The 24,890-nt window shown below is 54.6% G+C and overlaps 1 protein-coding gene across 1 annotated transcript in view; it reads right to left on the reverse strand.

Annotated features, from left to right (window-relative positions):
- Nucleotides 1-13,669: 13,669 nt before the first annotated feature.
- The window catches only part of CATSPERG (catsper channel auxiliary subunit gamma), a 43,952-nt gene continuing 32,731 nt past the window's right edge, over nucleotides 13,670-24,890 (reverse strand). The window contains exons 21-29 of the mRNA XM_077840249.1: nucleotides 24,155-24,211; nucleotides 20,173-20,329; nucleotides 19,384-19,447; nucleotides 18,840-18,938; nucleotides 18,064-18,165; nucleotides 17,125-17,217; nucleotides 16,055-16,154; nucleotides 15,225-15,351; nucleotides 13,670-14,414 (exon numbers count right to left, since the gene is read on the reverse strand). Of these exons, the coding sequence (XP_077696375.1) occupies nucleotides 13,891-14,414; nucleotides 15,225-15,351; nucleotides 16,055-16,154; nucleotides 17,125-17,217; nucleotides 18,064-18,165; nucleotides 18,840-18,938; nucleotides 19,384-19,447; nucleotides 20,173-20,329; nucleotides 24,155-24,211 (1,323 nt within the window). The 3' untranslated portion in view covers nucleotides 13,670-13,890. The remainder of the gene's footprint in view (nucleotides 14,415-15,224; nucleotides 15,352-16,054; nucleotides 16,155-17,124; nucleotides 17,218-18,063; nucleotides 18,166-18,839; nucleotides 18,939-19,383; nucleotides 19,448-20,172; nucleotides 20,330-24,154; nucleotides 24,212-24,890) is intronic.

Here is a 24,890-nt window from a genome sequence, read left to right on the forward strand (position 1 = left end):
AACTAACCCTAGACCAGCCTTCATGGGTTTTCCCAACCTGTTCTTAAAAACCTCCAGTGACGGGGATCCCACAACCTCACTTGGGAGCCTGTCCCAGAGCTTTGTTCCCCTGAGAGTTAGAAAGGTTTTGCTAATATCTCACCTAAATCTCCCCAGCTGTGGATTAAGCCGTAGGGACTTTCCTCCGTTAATTCCTGTTTGAACTAGAACGGATCTTTTAGAGAAACAGCCAATCTGGATTACCTAGTAAAAACGTGCACTTTACACTGACCCTGTCTAGCTTCAACTTCTAGCCATTGGATTGTGTTTGACCTTTCTCTGCTAGATCGAAGAGCCCCCGGTTATCACATTTCTCTGCTAGATAAAAGAGCCCCCGGTTATCACATTTCTGTTCACCCCTTCATTTCTCTTAACCGACGCAAAAGTTTCTGGATCAGGGACTGGTTAAAAGATAGGAAACAAAGGGTAGGAATAAACGGTCAGTTTTCACAATGAGGACCGGTAAATAGCAGGGGACCCAAAGATTTGTACTGGGCCCAGTGCTGATTGACATATTTACAAATGGTCTGGACAAGGGGGTGACCAGTGAGGGGGGGAAATCTGCACACGATACAAAACTATTCAAGATAGTTACGTCCAACGCAGTTACAAAGGGACCGCGCAAAACTGGGTGAGTGAGCAACAAATGGCAGATGAAATTCAGTGTTGATAAAGGCAAAGCAATGCATATTGGGAAACATAATCCCAGCTCTACGTATAAAATGATGGGGTCTGAATTAGCTGTTACCACTCAAGAAAGAGATCTTGGGGTCACTGTGGATAGTTCTCGGAAAACATGCATTCAATGTACAGCGGCAGCCAAAAACGCGAACACAATGTTGGGAATCATTAGGAAAGGGGTAGATAATAAGACAGTAAATCTCATAATGCCTCTGTATAAAGCCACGGTACGTCCACACCTGCATGCAGCTCTGGTCGCCCCATCTCAAAAAGGATATATTAGAATTGGGAAAAGTACAGAAAAGGGCAACACCAGTGATCAGGGGGATGGAACAGTTTCGATACGAGGAGAGATGATAAAGACTGGGATTGTTCAGATTGAAAAAGAAGGGATACAACAGAGGTCTATAAAGTCATGGCTGGTGTGGAGAAAGTGACTAGAGAAGAGTTATTTACTCCTTCACATCACACACAGACCAGGGGTCACCCGATGAAATGAACAGAGCAGGTTTATAACAAACAAGAGGAAGTATTTCTTCCCCCAATGCACAGTCAGCCCGTGGAACTCCTTGCCAGGGGATGTTGTGGAGGCTAACTGGGTTCCAGAAAGAATTAGACACATTCCTGGAGGACAGGTCCATCAATGGCTATTAGCCAAGATGGTGAGGGATGCAGTCCCATGCTCTGGGCATCCTTAAACTTCTGACTGCCAGAAGCTGGGACTGGACGACAGGGAAAGGATCACTCGATAACTGCCCTGTTCTGTTCGTTCCCTCTGAAGCTGCTGGCACCAGCCAAGGCCAAAAATAGGACAGTGAGCTATATGGACCATTGATCTGACCCAATCTGGCTGTTCGTATGGTCCCTCTTCTTCCAGCCACCTTCCAATGCCACAGAGCAGTGCCACGCTCCCCCTGAGATTAAACAGTCCCCTACCTCCAGGAATTTCCCTAACCCCGGCTCCTCAGGAGGAGTGAGCTGGGGCCAAGCATTGGAGGCCAGCCGGGCACCTTCCCTCCCCAGCTGCTACCCACCAGGCACCTTCCCTCCCCAGCCGCAACCCACTCTCCCAAATCAAGCAGCTGACATGGGATGAGGAATCGGCTCCTGCCAGCACTACAGATTAATTTCCTCCTGCTTTCCTATGATGTTCCCCCTCCCGATATTTCATTCACTGATGGAACCAGCCCAGCGCTGCCCGGCTTCTGCATCTCCTGCCGTTGCTGCAGAGGGCACCAGGCGGGATCCAATACCGGCTCCAGGCCCAGTGCGTTTGGATACCGACCCCTAAAATCCTGCTCTAATCACTAGACTCCACTCCCTTCCCAGTCCTGGCTCCCAGCCCCTGCTCTAACCACTAGACCCCACTCCCCTCCTATTGCCAGGAATGGAAACAGGTCTCTCGACTCCCACAAACACCCCCGCACCCACCCACGTACTTACAGACACAGTCACACAAATACCCCTCACCCCCAAACGCACGTTTGCTCAGTTCCGCCCAGGTCACTGCAGCATCTGCCCGTCTCCCAGCCCTGTCTGTCAGTCCCATCCACCTGTTGGCCCTGGTGTTGCCGCACGTTCTGGGGCAGGGGCTGTCCCGGGGTTTGGGCCGGGCCTGGAGCATCGGGGCCCGGATCCTCATTCGGTCCCCACAGCGGCTCCGTCAGAGAAATAAAAACAACGGATCGTTTATTAATGATTAATAATTATAACAACATCCGCAGCCCCCCAGACCCAGAATCACACCCAGCCACACCACCCCCTCTGCCCCCACCAACAATCACACACTAACATACACCTCGCGCCCTGGCGACGCACAACGCTCCCAGTCACACACACGCCAGCCAAACCTTCACACGCATAATCGCATATATGTCAACCAAACACACGGCATCACATACCTTGACCAAACAGATTATCACACACACACACACACACAGAGGGCAGGGCTCAGCCCCTCCAGCAGGGGGCAGCGTCTCACACACACACTCACACACACTTTGAGTTAACGGGCCCAAGGCCCGCAAATCGCTCCCTCTTTCGCTGCCTAGGTAGATTTATAATAAGCGAGGAGGCGGCTGGCGGCTGGATTAATTTATCGGGCATACGCGTCCCATTGTGGGGCCGTGATTCATGGCCGGCGGCTCGGCAATCAGGCCGGGGGGTGGGGGGGGCCGATGATGGATGCCCGATGCCCAAGCAGAGGCATGAGGTGTCGGGGGACTCGGGCCATGCAGAAGGGAAGGAGGAGCAGAGAGCGCCGCAGAAACAACTACAATAATAAAGCCATTTATCATCGTCTGACGCTTGCCAGTCAAGCAGGGGGGTTCTCTGGGGAGAGGTAGTCGGGGTGGGGGATGGGATGCCCCGGGGGTGGGGGGAGTGTTTTCCAAGCAGCTGGTTTTTAAGCAACATTGTGGCTGTGTTGGATGAAGGCGGAGAGCAGGGAGGGGAAGGCATGGGCCTGCTTCGGAGCCAGGTCTGAGCCCAGCAACAGGGGAACCATGAAAGGAAGGCAGGGGATAGACCCCACTCCCTTCCCAGAGCCATGGATAGAACCCAGGCGTCCTGGCTACCAGCTCTAACCACTAGCCCTCACTCCCTTCCCAGAACCATGGATAGAACCCAGGAGTCCTGGCTCCCAGGTCCCCTGCTGTAACCACTAGACCCCATTCCCCTCCCAGAGTTGGGGATAGAACCCAGGAGTCCTGGCTCGCAAAGGGCCGTGTGCCCGGGGAGGCGCGCTCCATAAATAAAGCATCATCACGGCGTTTTCCTGGAAGACGCCTCCCTCCTCCCCCAGAGCAGCTGGGGACGTTGTCCTGTTTTTACTGCACTTCAGCCCTGGAGTGTTCTTGCCACACGGGCTGGGGCCTTCATCACGCTCAGGCTCCTTTGCGGGGCTCCAGCTCCTCAAACAGCCCCACAGCAGGGGCCTCCCTGGACGGCATGGGGCTGGGAAAGGGACCTGATCTCTGTCCTGCCCTGGCAAAGGGGGCAGACGGAGCGGGAAAGTGGAAAGCACTGTGCAGTGGCTAGTCTCTGCCCACCCCCGCCCCCCCTCCAGGCCCACAGACGGTGGATCGGGAGTGTGGCTGGAGCACATTGATCTGTGGCTATTCTCTGCTCCCCTAGACCTCTGAGGTCTAGAAACTTTTTTAAAATAATAAATAATAATGAAAGGAAAGCTGAGATTCTCATGGATTCCCATGACTCCAGGAGCTGGGGCTTTAAGAAGAGCCCCAAACCCCACAAGAGCCGTGCTCTGCTCCCGAGAGTCAGCAGCCCCTAGAAATACTTGGGCGAGGTTCACGTAGTCTCTGTCCAGCCCTGCTGGCGTTCTGCAAGGCAGGAGTTAGAGGGACGGGCCCGTCTCTCCCCCTTCTGAGGACAAAAGCCTGAAACAGATGGACCAGGCATGGTCTCCAAGACCCCCGCTCTTCCTGGGGAGAGGCGCAGCTTAGCTCGGGCCGAGGGGCTGGGCCAGCGCCTCTGGTTCAGTCAGCGGCTAATGAAGCTACATTAATCATCCGATTATACACCTGTCAGCATCAACACAATGCCAGGGAAAGCCGTGAATGGGGGAGGGGGCATCGGCGCCCACAGGGCTGGGGGCAGAACGAATCGGAGGGGCACAAAGGCAGACACAAAAGAGCTGACCCCGAGAAAGGGAGCTGGGGGGTAGGGGGAGGTGTTTGTGTGTGGGGATGGGACAGCTGAAATCCAAGGAGGAAGGGAAGTGGGACAAAGCAGCTCTCACCCCACGGCTGGCTTTTAAACACGGGGGCGCCGGCCCAGCTGCCCCCCCGTCAGCTCGGCCGTTTCGGGAGCGGGTGGATGAGGGCCGGGGGCTGAGATCAGAGGTCAGGGTGGGAGTGCTAACCACTAAGCTTCACGTCCCTCCTGCAGCAGGGTACAGAAAACCCAGGAGTCCTGGCTCCCAGCCCCCCACACTAACCACTACACCCCACTCCCCTCCCAGAGCCGGGGATAGAACCCAGGAGTCCTGATGCCCACAGTCAGTGCTTGGTGCGATTTTGGAGCCCAACAGTGTTGAATTTCACCCCAGAAGGGCTCACGGGTGGTGGGCGGAAAAGAGCCTTAAAACAAACTCAGGGGCTACAATCCTCAATATTGCTGGAAGGTCGGGAGTGTTCTCTCCCCAGGTCTACATGCCCCTACCCAAGTGGAGAGATCACGTGGGGGGGGTGTGACAGTGAACGGCGGAGCTGTTTCCAGTGCATTTCTCAGCCCCTGAACCCAATGAGGAAACCCACCAAGCCCCGACGCGGGGGGAGAAGAGAAAAGGCAAGGGACCAAAATCAGGGCCCCCCCCCATTGTGCGGGGCGCTGCACGGACCCTGGCCGAGATTAGGGCCCCGTCAGGCCAGGCGCTGCCCAGACCCCGACCGAGATCAGGGCGTAGTTGTACCAGGCGCTGCCCAGACCCCAACTGAGATCAGGGCCCCCCATTGTACCAGGCGCTGCACGGACACAGAGAGAGAGAGAGCCCCTACCCCAAAGAGCTTCCAATGTAAACAAAGGTGGAAGGGGAAACCAAGGCACAGAGAAGAGACGTACCCAGCCCAAGTTCCCCCAATAGGCCAGTGGCAGTGCTGGGAACAGAACCCACGAGTCCTGACTCCCAGGCCCTTGGTCTAGCCGCTAGGTAACGCTCTCTCCCAGAGCTACGGGCCAACTCACAGCTTGCCCTATACCTCGCAGCGAGGCAGTTTCTTGCAGTCTGCTGCCAGCCTGCCGATGGCTCCCTGTGGGTGGGGGGTGGGAGTTAACATGACCAGTCGAGACGGGCAGCGTCTTAGTTGGGCTCCCCCCAAATCGCCAGTCACCCTGAAGAGCCTTGGTGGAGATGGAGCAGAGAAACCCAGCGTGGGACCTGACGGGTGTCGCCCCAGGGTCTCTGTAAGGATCTTCAAATCGTCAGATAGCAGGAGGGGTTTGCCAGCCCAGGGAGTCACCTGCTGGGGGCCAATCCCGCCGAATCACAACAGTACAGATTTGCGCTACACAGGGCTGACCACCCCTGAGAGATGGAGGAGCATTTGCCCTTTCCCTCCCACGCCCCCAGCATGAAAGAGTAGGAGCCTCATTCCCAGGCAGGACTCCTGGGTTCTCTTCCCTACTCCGGGAGGGGATCCCAGCTGACAGCGGGGAGCTGCGTCCACTCTGCCCTGAACAGATCCTGACGGAAGCGCTGAAAGCGGAGCAGCATCCATGTTTTGGGACACAGGTCGGATCTCCTGCTAAAGCTCCCTAGGGATAGCAGTCCCAAAGGCTTGGTGCCCTGGGAAGGAAGGGGAATGGTTATGCTCTTATGACAGGCACCACCAAGGGGCGCGGTTCCACACAGCCTTCTCAGGCGCAGTCCCTCAATGTGCGAGCAAGTGCTCAGTTTCTGGGAGACATGCTACACACTCATTTTTGTTATGCAAGTCTCTGGGTAGAGGAGGGAGCAGGGGAGTTTGCTTTGAACTGTGATGTGAGTCACAGATGCTTAGATTTTAAGTCCAGAAGGAGGTGCAGAATTCCTGTTTCAGCAACAGCAGATCTTGGTCTGAAAATTGCCAGTGGTAAGTTGCTCCAATGGTTAGTTACCCTCCTTATTAAAAAGGTATCGTTTTATTCCCACGAGCTGAAAATCACAGCACAGTTCTAAGAACTTAGTTCCCCAACTGCATCAAGTACTGCAGTCTGAGTGCTCATGCCCTAAGCTTAAAGCGAGGAGGGAAGAGAGGAAGCCAGAGTTAATTATCTCACAGCAGTGCCTTTCAGAGTCTGGAGTAACACTGTGGTTAGAAGACACTGGGCCATGTTCCGCTTCTTCTCTCTGAAAGATCTTTGAAGAATTATACCTGTGGTTTCCTTGGCTTTTATTTCTCTGCCTCCAATCCCTCCAGTTTGCACTGAACACCATCGTGAATTGTGCTTCTACCAGACGCAACCAGAACCTCTCCTGCCTGTGTGTCATAGCGCCTCTACTGCTCCCCAGATTCTGGAGATTCACCTTTACCTCTTGTGGCTCCCATTTCGAGAGTGACAAGCAATTCTGAGTGCCTCCGCTTTTTGGGGGGGAACGCCAACTTGAAATGCCTTCAAGTGGCCTGAGGTTCAGAAAATGCCCAGCACACCCTCGGAAAGCCAGGCCCCTTTAAAGCCGCTCAAATGGGGCTCCCCAAAAAATCACCAGCCACCTCGGGCCGCAGCTCTGTTATGAGTGTTTGTAGGGCAGTAGACATGCCAGCTGAGATCAGGGCCCCACCTTGCCCCGCTGCGGCACAGACCTAGAGAGACAGCCCTCGCCAGACAGCGTTTGCAAAGGGATTTCCTGGGCGTCTCAGAATCTCAGGCTTTCGGGGGGCCATTCCAGGGGTTGAGATCACCCCCGACACCCAAGTATGGAACCCCGCTTGCCTGCGGCTCAGCCCAGCCCCCTTTAAGCACCCGGGTTTGAAAGTGTTAGCAGCAGCTTTCTAATCTGGTCCCCAGAGACGCTGAGCCCCAAGCAGCACCGCGCATTCCCTCCCACCCCCGCAGCTTGGAGCATTACAGAGTAATCTGCTTAATGAGACTTTAATCAGCGGCTCTGGTACAATCATTTCCAACAGACTTTGCAGACTCAGATTAGCAGGGTGGGGCTGGCGAAGGATTCCAATAAGAGGCAAACAAATCAATGCAGGGATCTTTCTGCATTAACCACAAAGGCTGCTCTCAACCCACAGAAGTACAATTCTAATCTGACCTAATCTCTCTAAATGAGGCTTTCATTAGAGAGGCAGCGTTGCCTACTGGATACAGCACTGGTCTAGGACTCAGGAGATTTGGGGTTCTATTCCTCTCTCTGGCCTGCTTGGGTGCTCTTGAGCAAACCCCTTTCCGTGCTTGAGTTTTCCCATCTGTCAAATGGGGATAGGCTTTTCTTAACGTGCTTTGAGATCTATGGATGTTAAATACAGTTAGTAGGGCAGATCAAAAAGACACAGCAGAAAGGGAAATTAGCAGCGGGCGGGTGTTGACAAAATTGATCTCTGGTTTTCCCCCCAAAAGAGAGTTGGGAATTCTGTCCAAATTTGGATTTTTAAAAAAATTTTGCCAGAACCCAAAAATTTGAATTGAAATGTTGTCAAATTCAGGATTTTTTTAAAAATTCCCCAAATTCGGGAGGGGGAGGGAGAATTAAACTCTGTCCAAATTTGGATTTTTTTTATTTTTGTTTCGTTTCACCAAGGTTCAGAAAAAAATTCAAAATTGGGACTGTTTCTCAAAATTCAGCCGATTTCATCCCGTTCTAACAGTCGGGAAATGGAGACAAGGGGGGAATTTTGCACAAATGTGTCTGAAAATGTTCCCCTTTTCTTTTAAGTTTCAACCAGCTGTAGTCACTGTCCAAGTGAAATTTGATTCACTGCCCTCTGCTGGCTGGAATGAAAGGTCCTCTGCCATGTGTCATATGCCCTATACCGCTATCTTCGTAGGATCCTCCGTTTGCACAAAGCCTGCACTTCCGGAGCAGGATGATCTGGGTTCTATCTCCTGTGGTTGCCATGACATGCACCATAGCAACAGTCAAGTCAAGGTGATTTTCTGCTACCTACCTGGTTACCGCATCCACACATGATATCCCTACCTTCTGACTGGGCCATGTAAAACTTCACCATTTCAGCCATCGCACAGAACCAGGAAGATGCTGAGATTTGTCATCATCATGAGAGCACGTACAGGTACCAGCCAGAATCGGGGCCCAGACCAGAATGTGGTGGGTGACACACAGACCGCAATTGAGATCAGGGCTGCCCAGACCCCAACTGAGATGGGGGCCTCCCACTGTGCCAGGCACTGCACATGCACAGAGGGAGAAACAGTCCCTTTCCCAAGGAGCTCACAATCTAAAAGGGTGGGAGGCAAAACTGAGGCACAGAACGGGGAAAATGCGTTACCCGACGTCACCCAGTAGAGCCAGGAACTGGACCCAGGTGTCCTGACCCGCCCCATGCCAGTGATCTACTCACTTGCCCAGACTGCTTGGCCTGGCTTTGTCAAGGTTTCCCATAACGATGGTAGGGGCACGGGATAGATAAGACGTCAGGTGCTTGGTGGAGGGACCCCCGTCTCTCACCCTGCTGCACAGGGTCTGGTACAAGAGCACTGAGGACACACAGCTCTCTCCTGGGGTCACCTCCTCTGGGATTCCTGTTCCCAAACCCTGTCACAGCTAGGGACAGGGGCATGGTACTTATCTGTGGTTTGGTGCCGCCCTCTACTGGGACAACGTCAGCATTACTTTGCCCCCCAAAGATCCAGGTGAGGACGAGGGATGCAGGGGCGCAGGCGGAAAATGGCTTTTGGTCCTGGACGAGGTGCTTGGACGTGGGCAGAGAAGAGCCATTGAGTGGAGTGGAGCCGGGCCTGGCTCGGCCAATGGGGTGCGCTGGGAGCCCTGAAGGGAAGATTTGGGTTTAAACCAAGTGAGGGGGCTAGGCATTCCGCAGTCCTCAGCACTGATTTCCCCCTTCACCCTTGCACCCGTTCCCCTGGAGATGCCAATCCCCCATGCAAAACACCTCTGCCAATGCAACCGGATGCCATGTGGACACAAAAGCCTGGATCCTAACAGGTGGTTAACTGAAACCTCTGGGAGTTAGGTGGCTAAATCCCTGTGAGGATCTAGGCCTAAGCGCCAAGCGAGGGGCCCTCTGCCAAGAATACTTTGCAGGTGGCGCTGGGCCAATGGGCCGAGCCTCTCGCATGGACGTGACTAAATGTTTTGGTTTAGCTTACGTTGATCATAGGAATGGCTTCCTGCTAATGCCAAGCACGCTGCTCTTAAACCAAATAAGGGGGCTCCCTGAACGACGCTCATGGTTTAGGTAAACAAAGACACGGATGGTTTTGTCTGAACTAGGAAAAATTCTTCCTATCTGGGCAGAGAAATAATCTCTACCCGTATAACTACACCCACCCCTCGCTCCTCGAGAGCACTTTCCACCAGCACGGCCCCCTTTTTACAGATATGGAAGGGATCCCCTGAGGCCTACAGCTCTGCCCACTAGGAGATACTGCTTCAATAAATCACACGAGAGGCTGTGCAGGGATGAACGTGCTTGGTCAAGTAACCACACCCCTGACAACGTTACACCAACACGAAGCCTAAGACGGTGCATCTGAAAAACCTCCTCATCTTGCATTTCCCGACTTCCCTCGCTCACTCTGAAACGGGATTGAACTCTGCCGATAGACAGGGGAAAGACACTATGAAGCGGAGGTGCTGAGGGCTCCCAAACTTGCATTTTCCCTTCGCGCTCACCTCCCGGCTCCTTCCCACGACAAGTTAAGAAAGAATTTATTAGATTTTTGCTCCTCCCCATGAAGTTCTTTCTAGAAAGCTATTTTTAGCCGCAATTAACCTTTCGCCTCCCATTTCTAGGTTAGCTGGGCAATTGCTAGAGGCCGGAGCCAATTTGTTTAATTAAAGAGAATTAAGGAAAGAAGTGTCCCCAATTAAAGCAGGAAAAATCATCTGTTTTTAAGGCAGTTTTTTTTGCCACGGGTGTCACATGGAATTAGCAAAGAATGAAGGATGCTGGGTTGAAAGAAAGGGGGCTTGTAACCCTGATGAAAACAGAAGAATCTGGGCTAATTGGAGATTGGTGGGGTGGGTTTTTGCCTTCTAATAGAGGCTTTGTGTCAGACTTCCCAGTAAAAGGCTATAGGAGAAACATCTCATCTGGTTTTCCAGCACTCTGATCCCTAAAATAATCCACATAACGCGTACATAGTTGTTTTTCAGCCCAAAAATTCTACACCCAGATTGCGTCACCTGATGCTGAGACGTGGCTGACTTTGGAGTCTCGTACAACAGCTATTTATACAAGGTCCCTCGCCTGGCACTGAGGTGCAGTCACCTCTGCAGTGGGATGTGGCAGCTGGTTATACAGGGATCCTTCACCCAGCACTAAATTGCAGCTGTCTCTGGGGTGGAACTTGGCAGCTGTTTACACAGGGATCAAATGCAGCCACCTCTGGGGTACCTCCTCATTTGAGAGCCTGCCAGCGTTGAGTAAGGTCTTGTCCACACTGAATTACAGCAGTAAAATACCGCTATCATTATATCCGTATAACTCAGCAGCGGCGTTTCTGAGGCAATGCATCGAGACAGACTGGACGGAGGAGAAGGACTTGTAGAACCAACCCCACTTAGATGGGACTAACCTAGGAGAAGAAGAGATAGGATATCAGTAAAGCAACAGAAGCTAAACTGGGAAAGGGCCCGCGGCCTGGAATAAGAGTTAGACCAGTCTATAACTATAGTGGTATAATTATGCCGGTAAGGTTCCTCATGCAGACAAGCCCTGAGTCGTCAATTACAGTGGGGCACGAGCCATAAACCAGCCTGTAAACTCCCCTACATTTCAGGGGGGTTGGGATCCAGTGTTTTTGCCCAATAGTGGACTTGAAGGGGGGAGGACTTTGAAGATGGGAAACAGGGACAGAGCAGGGATGCCACCAGCCAGAAATCACCCTGTGAGTCTGGTGCCAAAGCGAGGAATAAAACTCAGGAGTCCTGACTCCCAGTCCCCCCATTCTCCCCACTAGAGCCCACTCCCCTTTCAAAGCTAGGCAGAGAATCCAGAAGTCCCAGCTTCCTTAGTGTAACAAGCCGGAAATGCCTTACCTGGCTAAACCAGGCCAATTCTTCAACATCCTTCAAAGGAGCCCACAGGAGTCCACAAAAGGACACAGTTCTGTCCTGCTTTCCCTGGCTGGGCTAATTACCCCTAACGAGGGACATTAGTGCTAATCACCTATTTATAGCACATGTTGGAGCATTTATGGTGACAATTGGGCCCAGATGGCTCGTGACTTCAGCAGCCAGGGGATCAGGCCCATGATGCAAAGCGGTACTGTCCCCCGGCCTAGAGGCACCCCCTTCTCTGTTGTAACTTGCCCTGTAGTGGATATGTGAAACATACAAACCATCCAGCCCAGTATCCGGCCCTGGGAGCGACCAGGTCCCGACTGTACTTGCAACACAGAGGCAGGTTCTCCGTTCTCCGGCACCCAGTCCAGCCATTCACCCCAGTAAAATGTTACCCAGGGAGCATTCTCCACTCGTTTCCAGACCCACTTGACCCTGGCCTCAGTGGCTATGCAAGATGTAGGGTGACAGAGAGCCAGCAAGGTAAATCGTGTCTAGCCCTGGGATTTGCCCTAGTTCAAAGAGAACCCAGGTGTCCTACTTCCCAGCTGCCCTGCTCTAACTACTACCCAGCCCTCTAACCCCTAAGCAAACACTTAACCCTTCCCTCCTGGCCTCATCCCAGCTTGGCTAATTCCGTTTCTGCCTCCCTGAATTCCCTCCTGGCAGTTTCCACTGGAGACGCGACCCTTCCCCATTTGCTGTCCCGTGGGGTTTGCGGCATGGCTGTTTTAAACAGCTGCCGTGTCCTGCCCCAGAGGCAGCTGCATCATCGTGACTGTTTCAGTGGTGGGTCCTGACTGTGACGCACTTTGGGAGGGGAGGCCCTGGAGGGGTGGTTCAGAGCTTACAGTCCGTCTGCAGGGCTCTGTTTGTCCTCTTGCCTTTGTTTCCTCCAGTGGGAATTCAGACCTTGCTGGTTTCTTAGTCTCTACAGCTGAAAAGCCAGCACGGAAATAGAAGATACCAGCCGCCGGGCTGAAAGCAGCTACCTTTATCTCTCAACGAGGAGGATAAATGGCAGGTCCTGATCAAAAGGAGGCCGGGACTGACAAAGAGCCGGCTGAATGGAGAGCTGCGTCTCTGGGGTCAGGGCTGGAACGCACCGGCGACGCTAGGCTGCTGCCGTGGGGAGATAATCCTGGCAGCATGGAGAGGAGGCTGCGATGCGCGTTTATCAGCAGGACATTGCAACGAGAGCTGCCTCTTATCCTTGCTGTGAAAGCACCGTGGCAGAGATACAGCCAGCTGTTTCCTCCCCAGCGAAGGGCAGGGTGGCCGAGCAGGTCGCGGGCTCACCTGGGACTCAGGAAAGTGGGTGTCTCTTCCTGGCTTGGCCTGCTGGACGACCTCAGGCAGGTTGCAGCCACTTTCTGTGCCTCAGTTTCCCCATCTGTAAAATGGGTGTAATGATCTGGCTCTACTGAGGAAAAGTGGTATGTGCGAGGTAGGTGTTAATAAACCCCAGGTGGGCTGAATTTACACTTCTTGAAGCCAAGGAGATGGTGGGGGGCGAGAGTGGTTTTAAGCCACCTTTCTGCTCCCCCAAAGCTGGCCCTGTACCAGCCCAGGGTGTAACTTACAGCAGCCTCAGGGCTTCTCTTAGTTATGCCAGCTGTGGATCGCATCCCAGATGGGGCCCCATCCCAGCATGCTCATCCTGGAAGGGGGAAGGGTAGCACAGAGCCAGCTTGTTGCCTCCCTACCCTAGGACTCTCCCTGTGTCAGGGCAGGATCCTGGGCAGCACAAAGCCCCTCACGCCCGAGAAGTGAGCTCAGTGAGTTGGTGGCAGGACATGGGATGGACCCAGGAGTCCTGGCTCCCAGTATCCTACCGAGAAAGAAACCTACCCATAGCTAGAAAGGTCTGGGTGGAAAAATATCGGCTTGGCTGGTGAATCTACCCACCCAGCATTGCTCCTCGGGCACCCAGCCACATCCACGGCAGGTGTAAATATCAGAAGAAGGTCCAATGAGCCACACTGCTTTACACTAGCTGGGGATCTCGCCCACTGACCCCAACAGAGAGATGCTGAGTTACATCAGCTGGGGATCCGACCCTTCAACCATAGGGGAGCATGGCGATCAGAACCCAGGGCAAGGCATTGCCCCCAGAGTGGTCGGCACCAGTTATGGGGGAAGCAAGAGATTCAACTTCCCACTCGGGATCACATCCTAGACAACGAGAGACTTTATTGAACAACCAAAATAAGACAAGAGTCCCGTGGAGCCCGGCGCACGCACCAGCTAAGCAAACGCTCCTGCATTCAGACACAGAAACCACCTGCCTCCCCTCGCCTTGCTGCTAAAGGGTGGGAAATACAAAAGGAACCGGAAGGAGACGGGAAGATTTTCATTCGTTCAACAAAGCGAGAGATTTCAACATGGGAATTCCTGTATCCAAAGGTCCCGCTAGCTCCCGATCCTGCTCAGACCTGCCACTCGCTGCCTGGAGCTCAGGTACCATCCCGGATAAGGCCGGGGGCAGTGAAATGGATGGTCAAATGGAGCTCTTGTTCCAGTTGAACTGGGGAAGGCCTGCTGCTGATGGAATACCGGCCACCATTCTCCACTGGCCTGAGCCTAGCTGAGGCGTTTAGACCAACACCCCGTGGGTTCAGGTCTTTACAGTTCTGATTGACTATCATTTGCTCAAGGGCTGCTGTGGAAAGCCCCGATTCCCTCTGCTTTAGCCAGGAAAAGCCGCCCAGCAATGCCAGCTCGGTGACAATGGTCCTGGCCAGACGCAGAGAGCAGGGGAGGAAGGTGTAGGGTCTCTCAGGCTGCTGAGACCACGGAGAGGAAAGGCATGTTTGGATACAGGCATGGACTCGCAATGGGGATGATAGGACACTGGGAGGCCAGTTCTTCCATGCTGCTCCGGGACAGGTGGCCGTTGCTGCTGATGTTGGTCTAAAAGGAGGGCATGTGTTGGGAACCCTCCTGGCTTTGGTTGGAGGAAGAGGTGGAGAAGGCGACGCTGGACTCTGGAAGAACAGAGCAAGGCAGAGTTGGAACAGCTGGTGGGCAGGGAGGGGAAGGGAGTGACACCTGTGAAATCCAGCAGGGCTGTCACACCCCAGCATACCAGGGGCCCAGCGTAGGCATCCATCTACACTGCACAGCTAACCCAGGCTCTTCCCCAGGGGTTAGCCAGAACCACTCCCATCCACACAGAAAAACCTCAGACGTGCACTTGGAGATGGGTTAGAACCCGGACTAGGTGGGTTAGAACCCGGACTAGCTGGCCCAGCTGGGGGTGGGTTAGAACCTGGACTAGCTGGCCCACTTGGGGGTGGGTTAGAACCTGGACTAGCTGGCCCACCTGGGGGTGGGTTAGAACCCGGACTAGCTGGCCCAGCTGGGGGTGGGTTAGAACGTGGACTAGCTGGCCCACCTGGGGGTGGGTTAGACCACGGACGAGCTGGCCTACCTGGGGGTGGGTTAGAACACGGACTAGCTGGCCCAGCTGGGGGTGGGTTAGAACACGGACTAGCTGGCCCAGCTGGGGGATGGGTTAGAACCAGGCTGTGAGCTGGCTGGGGGGTGGGTTAGAACCGGGCTGTGAGCTGGCTGGGGGGTGGGTTAGAATCAGGCTGTGAGCTGGCTGGGGGGTGGGTTAGAACCGGGCTGTGAGCTGGCTGGGGGGTGGGTTAGAATCAGGCTGTGAGCTGGCTGGGGGTGTTGTAAAGCCCATGGGATGTCCCCATTAACAGTCTAACAATGGCTGGGGGGCGGCTGGATCGGCTGAGTTCTCCTAAGATGCCAACTGCAGGGGGCAATAGCTCACCTGTCTGAACAACAATGGCCTCTTCAACCCTTTGGATCAGTCGGGTGAAGCCGGCCCAAATCATGGGCCCCAGGACTTGGTGGAGGATATACAAGACGACAATGCTGGTGAAAATGGCCATGGAAATCTGCCAGGGAAAAGCAGGGGGGAGACGTACTGTTACCCCGTCTGTGGCTATGGAGAACTACGGCTCCTTTGAGAAAAAGGCAGGGCCGGTCTCTGAACTGCTGCCGTGGGACACCTGGGGAAACTTGTCCGGCTGGCACCTGGACAGCTCTGGGTGTACAGAATGGGGAGGAGGTGGAGTGTGGCTTGGGCTAGCAGGTAGGCCTGGGTTCTACCCCAGCTCTGGGAGGAGAGTAGTGGCTAGTGGCTATAGCAGCAGGGTGCATGGGCAGGGGTGCTGGGAGTCAGGACTCCCGAGTTCTATCCCAGCTCTGAGAAAGGAGTGGGGCCTAGTGGGTAGAGTGGGGGCGCTGGGCATCAGGACTCCTGAGTTCTGTTCCCAGTGTGGCCCGGCAATGAGGTTTTTCCCACCTTGTGCTTCGGTCGTCATACCAGGCAGCCCCTCTGCAGTGACTAGTGCGTACAGGCTGTCACAGCCCCAAGCCATCGCCAGCCAAAGCTATGGGCCACCTCCTCAGTTGTGCCCTTTTGCGTTCCCTGACACTAGGGCCAGTGGGGTCCCCCAGGCTGGAAAGCCCTAGCCATGCTCCACCTGCTGGCTGGCCTCCCTACACCAGTCAGGGCTGGCCTCCCTACACAATCTTGCTGGCTGGAGTGAGCAAGATCAGGGCCCCAGGTCCCCTTCTGTGTCCCCACCCCTGTACCTTCATGAAGGTGATTGCCCGGGAGGGGCTGAGCTGCAAGCCATGAATGTGGATCACAAACTCCAGGTCATAGTCACAGTAGGTGCTGTTGTCCACGGCCCTGCAGGGACGGACCTGAGGGCTCAGGGCATAGGAAGCCCCGTCGCCAGGGCAGCTGTCGTTCAAGCCGTGCACCCGTCTCGGGTGAGCGCCACCACCCCCGGGACAAGCAGCCTGGGGTCCCAAGGCCGGCCTCCACCCGCTGCATCCCATTCCGTGCGGGGCGGTGTGGGTAGGCATCCCAGAGTCCCTTGTGCCGCCTCCACAGCAGTGGCTTGCAAATGGGTTTGCAGGAGATCTTAAGAAGCCAGGGATGGCCAGGACATGGAAAGAGAGACTCCTGGCGGGGGCTCAGAGTCAGGCTCTGGATACAGCACTGCGGGAGATCGGCAGGGGGACATTTAACACTAGACTAGGGGGCCTGACTCTTGGTTACTCCATTCCTGGACTTGGGGCATGAGGCAAAGGTGGCTTTAAGCCCTGTTGTGCTCTCTGTATTACGGGGCTGTGCAGGGGCCTGCCCTCCAGTGTAAGTTAGAGCAGCCTCGAGGTTGCTCTAGTTTATCCTCCACGTTCCAAGACCCCGAGGAGCAGAGAACAGCTGCAGCTGAGGGTGATGTGGCCATGCCCACCCCTGACACACCTGCTGGGGAGGACTGGGGGAAAAGCCAGCTGAGGAAGCCCTTTGCTCAAAGGTGATCTCCAGGGGCCACTTTCACCCACTCCAAGGCCCCGTATCGTTGCCAGAGCAGCCCACGACGTCCCCTAGAAAGTGTGATTTGGAGCAGCCCTGAGGCTGCTCCGACTTGTTCCAGATGAGGTGCTGGTCCAGGAGATGGAGCCTGGGATGGACAGTGTGGCCTAGTGGATCAAGCTCTGGACTAGGACTCAGGAGAGCTGGATGACCTTGGGCAAGTCGCTATGGGATCTGCAGAAGAGCCAGGGACTATTGTCGACAGACGCCAGGGTCGGCAACCCAGCATACACCGGTGCCGAATGCCCTTGGCTTTAAAGGGCCACGTGAGGCTCACCTGTTAGACACCTCCACCAAAAAGAAGTAATCCGGAGATGTCAGCTCTAAGGGAACCACATCGTAACAGGGGGAATTCTGCTCGCAGACCCACCTACAGGAGGGGAAAGACGCCGTGAGCATGGGCTCCGGATAGCCCTCCTGCCAGGAAGCCTTCAGTGTTGGTGATTACAACTCTTATCCCCTATGAATCCAGCACCTCCCCAAGCACAGTGCGGGGCATTTCAGCTGTTTGAGGCAGGGACTCTCTCTATGGTTACAGGTTTGCACAGCGCCCAGGGCAACGGAGCGCCAGCCTCCAGGCGCCCCTTTGGCCCAAGCAGGTAACCAACGTTTGGGGCTTTGCAGGGCTTTTTCGGTTAGGATAAGCTATCAGTGATACGAATCAGATCTATGTCTGGTTTATTGGCAACGGACCCCCACAAAGTCCTGACTCAAACAGCAGCAGGCAGTTTCTTGTTCTGAAATTCCCAAGTCTGCCCCTTCAGTGGGCTCTGTGCCCAAGAAACCCTGTCTCTCTGCTCCCTCCCAGGGTCACACTCACAGCTGCTTCCCCAGGCTCTCTCCTCCAACACAGAGGCTTCTGTCCTAGCCCTGGGCTGGAAACCAGGCAAACCTGTCTTCCCACACAGCTGAGCTCTGCCTTGGGCACTCCTTCCTTCTTTGTAGCTATCTCTACTGCACAAAGGGGCTTCATTGCTCCCGTCACTGAGCCCATGGGAGAGTGCTTTGCACAGATGCTGGCTTTAATGCGGTCTGTGATCGTCTTTGGATCAAAGCTCTACCCAATGGCACCTTTCAGATGAATAATGATAATGTACAGGGAATAAACCGCACTGGGAGTGACTGAAAAGAGAACAAGCAAGTCAAGTTCAGTCCCCGGTGGAGAATGGCAGGGAAGGGGCTGGAAAGCTGCGTACCCACTCTGATATTTCCTTACTTGATCCCACCGTCGGTTTCGGAGAAGATATCGAAGCCTTCGGGATCAGTAAGGGGAGGTTTCGTGCGATTAGCCCTCATCCAGATCAGACTCTGCGGCGTGCTGGGGAGAGAAAGTGTCCGGAGTCACAGATCCATCTATTTTAAGGCCATTTCAACCTTTTTAAAGAAACCTTTTTTGGGCCTAAGTTTATAAAAGAATTCTCCACAAAAAGTCATTTCCACTCGAAAAAATCTGGAACATGACTGATGTGAAACTCTTTTTCCCAGTCAGAAGATTTGCTGAAACCTGGCTAGATGGAAGGGGAAAACTCCAGCTGTGAGAGGGGGGATCCTGGCTAATACACATACCCTTATCAGCCTTGCCCCACTAGGAGGCCCTGGGGTACGCAGCCATATTCTCATAAGCCTGCATCTGCTGCAGTTCAATCCCCCACCCAAGGAGGCAGTAGAGGGCAACCCAGCCAGACCAACCAAGGCAGCCCCAGCTCCTGGAAAGGTAGGAGAAGCAAAGTGTGAGAAGTAACATCTGCAAGGGGCAGCAGGATCCCATCTCGGTCAGGATCTGTGCAGAGCCTGGCAACAAGTTCCACAGGTTGACTGTGCGTCAGGTGAAGAAAACCCTCCTTCAGTTTGTTACAAACCTGCTGCCTGGCCATTCCATTGGGTGACCCCTGGTTCGTGCGTTCTGTGAAGGGGTAAAGAACACTTCCCTAGTCCCTTTCCCCACACCAGCCATGACGTTAGAGACCTCCGTCGAGGGTAGCTGTGTCCTACCTGCCGTTTTTTGTGTTATAGTCGAGGATTTCGCTCGGGCTGTAGACGCGGATCCTGCTCTCCGAGTACGGCCCTCCTCCGATGATCCTCAGAATGTAGCTACCATCGGAACAAAGAACACGCTGCTGTGAAGACCAGCCCAATGGTCTTCGGCAGTTAGAAACCCCCTCACTCAGGGGGCAAGTCCTCCTAGCCACGTGGCCCAAATAACTGGGTGGAAACCCTCCTCACCCCGCTCACCCCAGGCCTTCACGGCTGTTGCTACAACCCCAAAGGGCGAGACCAGTAGCTTTAGTGTAACTCCTACTGGGTCTTTGTCGCCCGCTAGTGACTCAGCATCTTTTACTGGCCCAACTTCTGCTGGTGAGAGAGACGTGCTTTGGAGTTTACCCGGAGCTTTTGAAGGGGCCTGAAGCAGAGTTCTGTGCAAGCCCGAAAGCTCGTCTCTTCCACTAGCAATAAAAGACACGACTTCACCCACCCGGTCTCCCAGCGCTGGGTGAGTTTTGCTAAACCCAAGGGGGTGGCTTTGCCCAACCCTCACCTGCCCTTGAAAGGTCCCGAGTCCCCTGTCACCATGTCTTGGATCAAGAAGAAGGGGTAAAATACTGTGGGAAAAAGAAGAACATCAAAGCTCACAATTTTAACCGTGCACTTTGCCCCAAAGAGAACATGACACCCCCAGGGATCGCCGTCTGGGGTCAGAGACCAGTATCAAATGGGCGAGACCATCCTGCCCGGCCCATAGTGCTAAGTGGAAGGGGATCCCAGCAAGATCCTGGCTGGGGGGAGGCGAGGGTGGGGTGAGTTCTCGCTAGATCCCAGCTCGATGGGAATGGAAGGGGGGAATCCAGCTAGGTGGGAAGAGGGGGGAATCCCAGATGGATCCTGGCCAGTAAGGGGAAGAGAACCATTGGGCTAAGGGGAAGCTGCAGTGGCCTTGCTCCGTGGACGGCTCTGAGAACACAGAGATCAGCAGCCCACATGCGAGTCCAGCTCCACAACTCTAAGGCACCGGAACAGCCAAACTGAGGCTGATTTCTGGGCAGCTCGGGACATCCAGAGTCGGGGCCTGGGATCACAACCAAGAACCGAGGCTCAGATCAGAATCGAGCCAGGATCTAGCCGGGATCCCCTCCCACCACCCCACCCCTGAATCTCCCAGACTCCAGCAGTGAAAGCCAGCAGCTGGTGCAGATGCAGAAGGGTCCAGCTAGGGTCCACGCCAGACAAGCTAAGTGGGGTTTTACAAGCAGGGTCCAGTTTGATCTGTCTCTGGATCTCAGCCAGGATCTGGTCCCCTGTGCGGACACCTTCATCTGCCTCTCCTTACCATTGTTAAAGGAGAAGCATGGCAATTCTGGGTTCTTGTGGGTGCAGTCAAAGTACCGCTTGTTCTGTTCGGTGGTGTACGTCAGGGTTCGGGTGATGTCAAAGGCCAGCCTTTTGCCCGGGGGGCAGCCAATTAAGATTGGCACCATGGCATAGCCCTGCAGGTGAGGGGAGGGGGTGAGAAAAAGACACCCCTGTTCACTCTGTAGCTTGTAAGGTGCCTAAGTACACCAGGGATGGTCATGGGGGTCTAATGCATGCAGCCAAACGCTGGAATTCCAGTCTGCGGAATGCAACACAACTAATGCTCATGTCGGCTTATTAAGGTACCCCGCCCAAAACTGACCCATTCCCAGTGGCTACTGCCTGCTCCAATGGGGCAGAGTTAAGGGGGCCCTGAGGGGCATGAATCGTCACTTTTTGTATCCTGCTTTCCAGAGGCAAAAGTTTAGCCACTCCACATTTGGGAAGAGCGTGAGACAGCACTGGGCAACCCTAACTCTGTGTTAACTAAATTCTGGGGCAGATTAGATAGATAGATAGATTAGATAGACAGATGGGATGTATGAGGATAGACAGATTGGTAGATAGACAGATTAGACAGATAGATGGGATGTATGAGGATAGACAGACAGATGGGATGTATGAGGATAGACAGATCGATAGATAGATTAGATAGAGCAGGTGTATGGGGTTAGACAGATAGATTAGATCGGGGTTGGCAACCGATGGCACGCGTGCCAAAGACAACACATGAGATGATTTTTAATGGCACACTGCTGCCTGCCGGGTCCCAGCCGCCAGCCCTGCTCAGCCCGCTGCCGAACCCAAGCCGGCAGTGGGCTGAGCAGGGCCGGGGCGCGACCCTGGCAGACAGCAGCATGCCATTACAAATCCTGCCCACCCCGGCCCACTCTTTTCCACGCCCTCCCAACCACCCACCCCCCTAAGCGCGGGGACAGGGTGAAGAAGCTTGGTCCTGCCGGCTGCTGCTGCAGGACAGGCAAGTTCCCGCTCCCCCGCCTCTTCCCCCAGTGTGCTGGGGTCCTGCCCCTTCTCCTCTCCCTCCCTGCTGCAGATTAGCTGGTGGCCCTTGCAAGGGAGGGAGAGAAGCGGAGCCAGAGCTCACTCGCTGCTCCAGGGAGGAGGCAGAGACGAGGTGGGGATGGGGCTTTGGGGAAGGGGGTTGGAATTAGGGCATATCCCCTCCAGCCCCCTGCCATGAGCCACTCTAGGCAGGGGGCTGGGAGCACCGCCAGGACCCTAGCCCACACACCCAGCCCTCTGCCCTGACTCCTACACCCCCCCCACACACACCCCAGCCTCCTGCCCTGCACCCCCACACACCTCAGCCCTCTGCCCTGACCCCTGTACCCCCCACGACCCCAGCCCTGACTCCAGCACCCCCCCACATACCCAGCCCCCCACGACCCCTGCCCTGACTCCAGCACTCCCCCACATACCCAGCCCCCCACACCCCATGCCTTGACTCCTGCACCCTCCTCACACACCCCCAGCCCCTTGCCCTGACCCCTGCACCCCCACACATACCCAGCCCCCCATCCCATGCCCTGACTCTTGCACCCCCCTCACATGCCCCCAGCCCTCTGCCCTGACTCTTAGGGGAGCTAGGGGTGACAGTGGACGAGAAGCTGGATATGAGTCAGCAGTGTGCCCTTGTTGCCAAGAAGGCCAATGGCATTTTGGGATGTATAAGTAGGGGCATAGCGAGCAGATCGAGGGACGTGATCGTTCCCCTCTATTCGACATTGGTGAGGCCTCTTCTGGAGTACTGTGTCCAGTTTTGGGCCCCACACTACAAGAAGGATGTGGATAAATTGGAGAGAGTCCAGCGAAGGACAACAAAAATTATTAGGGGTCTAGAACACATGACTTATGAGGAGAGGCTGAGGGAACTGGGATTGTTTAGCCTGCAGAAGAGAAGAATGAGGGGAGATTTGATAGCTGCTTTCAACTACCTGAAAGGGGGTTCCAAAGAGGATGGCTCTAGACTGTTCTCAATGGTAGCAGATGACAGAACGAGGAGTAATGGTCTCAAGTTGCAGTGGGGGAGGTTTAGACTGGATATTAGGAAAAACTTTTTCACTAAGAGGGTGGTGAAACACTGGAATGGGTTACCTAGGGAGGTGGTTGAATCCCCTTCCTTAGAGGTTTTTAAGGTCAGGCTTGACAAAGCCCTGGCTGGGATGATTTAACTGGGAATTGGTCCTGCTTCGAGCAGGGGGTTGGACTAGATGACCTTCAGGGGTCCCTTCCAACCCTGATATTCTATGATTCTATGATTCTATGATTCTTGCACCCCCCACATTCCCAACCCCACCCTGAACACCAAATAGGAGCTCATGCACCCCTCACACCAAATGGGAGCTGCCCAGGTAAGCACTCCACACCCAAACCTCCTGCCCCAACCCTGAGCCCTCTCCCTCATTCTAGCTCCTGGTCAGACCCTACACCCCAACCCTCAGCCTGCTCCTTCACCCCCAGCCCTGTGCTCAGTGCACTCCCACCCTCAGCTCAGTGCAGAGAGAGAGGAAGAGAATGGGCTAGGACCAGGGAGAAGGTAGGTACCCACTCTATGTGGGCAGGGCCGGGATCCCAGACTGGCAGCAGGCTGAGCGGGGCCGGCAGCCTGCAGCCTGGCTGGCAGGAGCTGGCGGATGGAACCCCAGACTGGCAGTGGGCTGAGCGGCAGTGGGCTGAGCTGCTCAGCCCACTGCCAGTCTGGGGTCCCGGCCGCCGATCCCACTTAGCCTGCTGCCAGTCTGGGGTTCTGACTGCCGGCCCCTTGCCAGCTGGGGTCCCGGCCACAGGCCCCGCTCAGCCTGCTGCCGGCCTAGGTGAACAGAACCCCAGGCCGGCAGCGGGCTGAGCGGGCCGGTGGCTTAAGATCAGAATTTTAATTTAATTTTAAATGAAGCTTCTTAAACATTTTGAAGACCTTGTTTACTTTACATACAACAGTAATTTAGTTATATAATATACAAACTTATAGAGCGAGACCTTCTAAAAACATTTAAATGTATGACTGGCACGCAAAACCTTAAATGAAAGGGAATAAATGAAGACTCAGCACACCGCTTCTGAAAGGTTGCCCTGGGTTAGATAGATAGATAGATAGATTAGATAGAAGGGATGTGTAGTGGGGTGGCTACCCTGCTCCTAAAATAGAAGGGGTTAAAAGCAGCCCTGGAGAGGGCTGTGGCTGGCTGACTGGGGAAGCAGCCGCAGCTGGGCCACGCCCCAATCAGGCCCCAACTGACCTGTATCAAAAGGCTGGGAGCCAGGGGCCCAAGGAGTCTCTCTCCAGGCTGGGAGAGAGCAGGGCCTACCTGCCTGACAGGGTACTGAGGGTGGTACCATGCTGGGGAAGGAGCATGCTGTGTGGGGGTGCTCCACGCTGCCAACTCCCCAGGTTGTAGGCCCTGTTCCAAGGCTCATAGAGGTACTGGGAGGCAGAGGAAGGCAGCAGGTCCGAACCCACTTGCCCATGATGAGTGGCCTTTACGCCGCAGTCTGTCCCAGGGAGCGGGGGTTGGTGACTGGTTGATGACTGGCAGTAGCCCAGACTGAGGCAAGGTGGGGTTGGGGATTCCCCAGGAAGGGGAAACTTAGAGGCAGAGTGTGGGGGTACTGCCAGGGGGCACAACCCCAGAGAAAGGGGCACTGGGGTCTGTGAGGAACATGGGGGCTGGAGCTGTGGCGGATCACCGGCCTGCAGAGGGCGCTCCATACTGAAAAAGAGTTAATTCCCAATGAGCAGCAGGAGGTGCCGTAGGGGTGAGTCTGCTCCTTTACAGAATGTCTGGTGAGAGATAGACAGATAGATAGATGATACAGGGTGTGTGGGGATAGAATAGACAGATAGATAGATTAGATGATATTATTGCTCCATTATCGCAAACAAAATGTTAATATAGTCTTATTAATTTGCCTTTCCCCATGGGTTCAGACCCAGTAGTTACCTGGAGTTTTGGGCCGGACACTGTGTACTGGTAACAGTTTGTTGCTGCATTCATAACCTGGAATGTTTAAATCAAAAATGAATTTCTGTTAGGACCAAACAAATGAAAAGTCCATCGTCAAGGCTCACTGGGCCATCCGGTCCTGTATCCCGCCCCCTTGTACCACAGGATCAGCTTATTGGCCCATGGAGTCTGGGATCCTGCCTCCTGCTGTGTTTGATCACATCACCAGCCCGTCTCGCCTGATATCCCAGTTGCTGCCCTGGCAGATCAGACCACAGAGCCAGCCCACTCCCAGCAATGTCCAATAATACTTGAGACTCCGGAGGAAAGTCTAGGTAACATGACACATCTCCTTTCCCCAGTATGTCACTGAGGAGAAGAACTAAGCCAGACTGGCCGTTCATATGCATAACAAGGTCACTCAGAGCTATCATCGCTAATGCTAACAGAGATCAGAAAGAAGGGCTATTAAAATTTTTAATCCTATCGCCAGCAACAAGGGGTCAGCATGAGACCTAATGCAGGGGACAGATTATCCTGTGCCTGCTACTGCTGGCTTCTTACACCTTCCTCTGCTGCTGGCCGCTGCCAGAGACAGGATGTCATGAAGCAGGACCCTTCTGTAACAGTGTTATGATCGATGTGCCTGGCAAGGACTGACCTGACTAGGTATTGCTTCCTAGTGGGTGTAAAGGGGTTCCAAAGCAGCTGTTAGATCAGAGCTGGAGACACG

Source organism: Eretmochelys imbricata, chromosome 23 (genome assembly GCF_965152235.1).
Source record: "Eretmochelys imbricata isolate rEreImb1 chromosome 23, rEreImb1.hap1, whole genome shotgun sequence".
Taxonomy (NCBI): Eukaryota; Metazoa; Chordata; order Testudines; family Cheloniidae; genus Eretmochelys; species Eretmochelys imbricata.